The sequence below is a fragment of the Benincasa hispida genome, chromosome 12 (genome assembly GCF_009727055.1).
Source record: "Benincasa hispida cultivar B227 chromosome 12, ASM972705v1, whole genome shotgun sequence".
Classification (NCBI taxonomy): Eukaryota; Viridiplantae; Streptophyta; class Magnoliopsida; order Cucurbitales; family Cucurbitaceae; genus Benincasa; species Benincasa hispida.
In genome coordinates, this window is record NC_052360.1 from 70,013,985 (window position 1) to 70,020,249 (window position 6,265).

Genomic DNA, 6,265 nt, shown 5'->3' on the forward strand with positions numbered 1-6,265 from the left:
ATAATCACCTTCTCCAACTTGGGTGAATTCTTCGAGGTTTAATTTAAAATTAAGGAGTGGCAATACCTACAATTCAAAAAAGTGTGAAGATGATTAATAGAAAAAAAGAATCTTATATTATCTCGTGTTTGAATTCAAGATAAAGCCCATCCTTGGGATTTGAATTGCTTGGGGCCATCATGTAAATATTTATCTCAAATCAAATTGGGACATATTTCCAAATTTATCTCAAAGTCATATCATTTATTTATACTTTTATCTCCAACTCAATATAAATTAGATATAAAGTCGTCAAGTTTAGATCGAAGACAATCTAAATTATCCTAAAGCAAAATCAAGGGAAATTCAAATTTCATCTCTAAAATTGGATACATCAAATAGAGTCAAAATCAAAAATAAGTTTCTTGTATTTTGATTTCGATCTTATTTCAAATTAAAATTTGGGATATATTCCAAATTTTATTCTAAATTCAATTTATCTCACTTTAAGTTCTTATCTGCAAGTCAAATAAATTGGAGGTGAAATCTAAAATTAATCTCAAATTGAAAATTTGGCCAATTCCAAAATTCATACTAAATTAAAATTTCTAAACTTTTAGCTCTAAATCAAATTAAATTTGGGATAAAATTTATAATTTTTCTTAAATTAAAAATTCGGTCATATTCCAAAATTTATTTCTTGCAAATTCTTAAGTTTTTATCTCTAAATCAAATTAAATTTGGGATAAAACTTGAAAATTTTCTTAAATTAAAAATTTGGCGATACTCCAAATTTTATTTTAAATTCAAATCTTTTATGGCTCCAAATCAAATTAAAGTGGGGATAAAGCTTGAAATTTTTCTTAAACTAAACTTTGGTCATATTCCAAATTTCTAAATTCAAATTTTTAAGTTTTTGTCTCCAAATCAAATTAAATTGGGGATGAAAACTTGAAATTTTTCTTAAAGTTTGGCTAGGTCCCAAACAATTTTTAATCAAACTTATGTACTAAATTCATAGTTTGATTATTTTAATATATCAACGGCAAGAATAAATTACTTGTATCTCGATTCCAACTTTATCTTTTTCAAGATTCATCCACCCACTTTTGTACACGAATCTCGAAAAAGTCAGGCCCAAATCCATGCGCCAACTAAACTCATGGACCAATCAAGCTCAAATCCATGGGTCAACCAAGTCCAAGCCCACGAAATCTATTAGAGAACTCTATAAATAGAGGAGCTCTCTTCATTTGTGTGGTCAACAATTCTACATTCAGAAATTTTAGAGAGAATTCATCCTAGAAGACATAAGACTCTTGAAGATACACAGATTCTTCCAAAACTTCTACTTCAAGAATGTTCGGTGTCTTTCTTCTCCAAGTCAAATACATCTATTCAAGTTCAATTCCACGAAATAAGTTTCTCCAAAAACCTCGTGTGAACATACGTATTTCTCATATATTTACTCTAATTTTTTCTCTTAATTGATGTTGGCCTTGACAAAAGTGCTTTTCGACATCACTTGAATTCCATTGCCTCTACTAAATTTAAAATGAAATTAAAAAGGGACTTTATTTGTTAGTGGTTTCGAAAACTAAAATCCTTTGAAAGCATGGAAAATAAAGTGTGATAAAAGTAGACACAATCATCAATGATCGTATTGCATATAGCCTTTTATCGATTACCTTTTTTCTGTATTTCTACTTTCTCTAAATCTAATTCACTCCTATCGCACTCCATCAAACCCTTTTCATATATATAATATATATTATATATATATATATATATATATATATATATATATATATATATATATATATATATATATATATATATATTCTTTTGAAAACTTCATTTTCATATGACTTGAAAACTAAAGGTTAAGCATTATTATTATTATTATTATATGTAAACTTTGTGAACCAAGCAGTAACATTTTCAACTCTAAACAAACCGTGTGATGTAATGAAAAGAAAGATAGAGGGTGGATTTGGTTTGTTTAGTTTTGAAAATAAATTATTTTGAAAAAAAATTTGAAGTATTTAGCAACCACTCAAAATAGCTTTTAAAACACTTTCAAAAAAGGTATTTAAACAATTTTTATCAAAAGAGTTTAAATAAAAATGACTTTTTAAAGAATATTTATTTCTTTAGTACCCTATATCTTTGCACCTCTATCATTTGCAACTTTGAATGTGATGTTACAAAATGGTATTTTATTAGTAGAAAACAAAGAAAAATCAGCAAATAAGCACATATATATGTATATATATAATTTTCAGAAACATATAACAAAATTTTACGAACAAAAATACTAGCTCAATCAATGAAACTGGCAATCAAAGGAAAAAGGAGATCTAGGGTTTGAAAAAGCTGAAACTGGAAGGAAAAAAAAAGAAAGGCTGACTTCCTTACAATGATCCACCCCCAAGCATCCCACTCCAATATCCAGTTGAAATATTAATTCCTTGTTGCCTTTCATTTTGATGATCACCTTCATTTGGGGCAGCAGTTTGTTGGTTCAATTCTTGAAAAGGAAGCAAATTTCTTCCATCTCCAAACCCATCAACAGAATGAATACCCAAACTTGGCTTAAACTCATCAATATCAGGCAAAGAAAACCCAGTTGGGTATTGATCACTATTACTATTAATCCCCAAATTAGCATTATTATTATTGGAATTTGGCATTAGATTTGGGATAAAAGTACTCAAACCCCTAAAATTACCAATTCCACAATTATAACTATTGTTGACATTTTCAACCTTAGGGAAAGCAAGGTTAAAATCTCTTAATCCAATTGGGTTTTGAGTAGAAAATTGAGATGAAGGGTAATTTGGTAATTTTGGGTTGTTGTTGTTGTTGAAATGATCAGATGAAGATGAGGATGAAGAAGGAGCTGAAGAAATAGAAATTGTTGTTGATGATTTTGATCTGTTCTTTCTTGAGCCTCCTCCAATTGGGACATTTCTGAGGGACCCACCTTCAGTCCAATACCTTCTACAAGACTTACAAAAGTATCTTGGTTGTGTGAGGCTGTAATTGTTGTAATAACAAAATTTTGTGTTGTTAGACTTGCATCTTGGACAATTCAATGGCTCTTTAGGAGGCTTTGTTGATTTCTTCTTCATCTCCAATATGCATGGATTAGGGTTTATCTCTTCCATTTTTTGTGTCTCACTCACACTAACCCTGCATCCAAACATACCCTTAACTTCCACCAAATATGAATGCATATATATCAATAATAAAAATTGAAAAAAAAAAAAAAAGGAAGAGAAATGGAGAGGAAATGTTTACTGAATCATCCCACCTATATGTTCAATGATCAGCAATAATCTCCATGAAAGGAAAGAAAGAAGAAGCTCAAAAGATCAGTTGAGAGAGAGAGAATTTTATTTTTCCCATCTTTTCTTTCAATTGAAACAAGAAAGCTAAGCAAGAATGTTTTTGGGTTGGTTTCAATGTGGGTTTGAGCTTTGCTTTTAAAAATGATGGGAAAGGGAAAGAATTAAAAGGGGTGAAAAAGTGTGCTTAGCTAGCTTGTTTTGAATGCACATTCATTGCCACTAGCTATTATATCTTAGTATTTCATGGAGACAATTTATGTAAGTTTGTTTGAATTTATGTTTGTTAAGAAATCAACCATTAAAGATAAACAGAAAAAACGTAAATGGTAAAGAATCAGAGATTTATGTGGTTCACTAACAATATTATTAGTTACATACACAGGTAGAGGGAGAGAGTGGTTTATTATTAGAGAAAAAATATCATATTCCACAATCAGAAACACTAGTAGAGTAAGAGAGTTTATAGAACGCACTCATGCATCTAAACCCTAGAGCCAAAATACGAATATACAACTTAAGTTTAATGATGTTTAATGATGCATTATATTAATTTATATATATATATATATTCATTTTATTGGTGGAATTATGAATGTGTCTATTGTGGTGGGTTTCTCACTTTTGACCTCATAATTGGTTGGGTGAAGTCATTGATTGTTGCTCTTTCATTGTTTGGTCACCTCTTCTCTCTTTTGCATGATGACCATTCACTCCCTTAGAAGCCTTTGCTTTTTGTATGGGTCATAGATATATAGGGAAGAGAGAGAGAAAAAGAGAGATTGATTTCATTGCATAACACATCATCTAGTTTTGTCAATTTGCTTACTTTTTTTTAATTGTGTATGTTATTTTTGTTATTTAATAAGTGATGCATGTTGTAATGGAATAAAAATGGTTCCATAGGAGAATAAACAAACAAGTTGAGGTTTGATGTTGGGTTTAGTGTGGTGCTAGTTAGGAGGACAAATTAGTTTGAGACTTTGTTTTAAAAAGAATTATTGATTTAGTTGAAGATGAATGTGTCTCAACCGTTTAAGTTGTGTTCAGATCGGTCAATATAAAAGGGAGTCAAATGCCTTGTTTAAAGTAATATAATGTTGCAATCATATTTATATTGTGTATTTTAATTTCTCTATTTCTTGTATCTTTTTATTTTCTCATCATTTATTGTACCATCGTGTAGTTTGTAGAAAGACATATAAGAAAAAAGAACCTTAGGAAAAGAAAAAGTTGCTTGGCTTTAAAGCTCTAAAGGATTGAAATTACTCCAAAATGAGAAGAGAACTAGATATATATAGCTGAATTCAGTACAACTCCGTCCACATAAGGTAGCCATTGGAGTGCCTCATTCTCCTTGTTGTTCCATGAAAAGAGTTAAAAGGAGTTCAAGCCTTAGTGAAAAACCAATATACTTTTATTAATGTTGAACTAATTAAAACATATATTTTCAACTAAAAATTTCGATGAAAAATTTTCACTTCCACGTATTAAAGTAAATATAATAATAAGACATGTTTGAATATAGAGCCCTAGAGAGTACTATAACTAAAGAGATTGTGGGTATTTTGAGATGAAAAATTGATAGAGGGAAAAAAAATTAATAGAAGTGCATAACTTCTCAGTTTTCTTCTCATCTAATTTCTTTAATTATTATTTTCATTAAATGCTTTAATTTGAATTCTTAGATGGGTTTACATGTTAGTAAATCAATATTGTTGATGTCAAAATTCATATAGAAAAAACACATCTCATCTTCACGTGACAGTCAGAGATAGATTCACGTAGAAGCGGGTGGCACGTGCCCCTTCAAATTATCGAGTTTTGTTTTTTCTAAATATAATTTAGAAATATTAATTATGAATATATAAAAGTAAATTTACCAAAAGTATTATAATCCCTATTTGCAGCGTTGGTTTTGGGGCGCGCCTGCTGTACACGCAGGGTTGTGCTACATAAAAATTAAAATATCTTCACTAATTCAGAGGTTCCTTTCTTTTAAAAGGAAGAAAAAGAATTAACCAGAGAAGTTTTTAATCTCAATAATATTCTATTAAAAAGGTAATATTTACCTTTTTTTTTAAGAAATTATTTGCAAAACTGGATTTTTTTTTTCTCAAGAGTCTGTAATATTGTTATAACAAAACATTGACAGTAGCTAGGAGTAGTTGCTTGAGTAATGTTTGGTTCTATTCCTTACCTAATTGGTTAGCTAATGTTGTTTCTTTGGACTTTTTGTCGTAATTTGACCTTTGTGACGTTATAATTCAAGTACTTCTTAAAAAAAAAAAAAAAAAACTTTTTCACTTATCAGGACATATATATCATACCATTGATAAGTAAATTTTAAATTTTTCTTAGTCTTTTTAGCTTTTATAATTTTAAATCTATTTAATAAATCTTAATATTTTTATTGTAAATACTTTCATAGAGTTAACACTAAATCAATATGTAAAGATATTTTAAAAGAAAAACAAATAGAGATAGAGAATATAGGGTTGACATCTTCAATTACACTTATGCATTGTGCCCCTATATAAAATTCCTTGATCTGTCATTGGTGATAGAAAAAGTAAATTTATAATTCAAAGAATATGTGGCATGTAAACAAAAAGAATTTGGAAACTATAATTTTTTAAAAAGTGCATGTATAATTCACAAAATATATAAATATATGTTGTGAGTTATGTGTGTGCACGTCAATGCGTAAATGCGTGTGTGTCTATGTGTGTGTGCACGCGCGTGCGCGTGCGCGTGCGTGCATGTGTACGTATGCGTGTGCGTGTGTGTATGTGTGCATGTGCGTGCGCGTGCGTGTGTGTGTGCATATGTGCGTGTGTGTGCGTAAGTGTGTGTGTGTGGCATGTGTGTGTGTGTGCATGTGTGTGCGTGTGCGCGTGTGCATGCACGTGTGTGTGTAATTCACACACACACGT

General features: G+C 30.0%; 1 protein-coding gene across 1 annotated transcript; it reads right to left on the minus strand.

Annotated features, from left to right (window-relative positions):
- Positions 1-2,199: 2,199 nt before the first annotated feature.
- Positions 2,200-3,478, minus strand: LOC120067913 (dof zinc finger protein DOF1.8-like). The gene is made up of 2 exons (XM_039019541.1): positions 3,296-3,478; positions 2,200-3,174 (listed from the first exon to the last, which is right to left on the minus strand). Exon 2 carries the CDS (start codon positions 3,147-3,149, stop codon positions 2,394-2,396), a length of 756 nt encoding a protein of 251 aa, XP_038875469.1. The 5' UTR covers positions 3,150-3,174; positions 3,296-3,478; the 3' UTR covers positions 2,200-2,393.
- Positions 3,479-6,265: the final 2,787 nt, after the last annotated feature.

What these genes read in the sequence shown, in the direction of transcription:
- LOC120067913 (XM_039019541.1), bottom strand. Translation starts at nt 3,149, where the DNA reads ATGGAAGAGATAAACCCTAATCCATGCATATTGGAGATGAAGAAGAAA.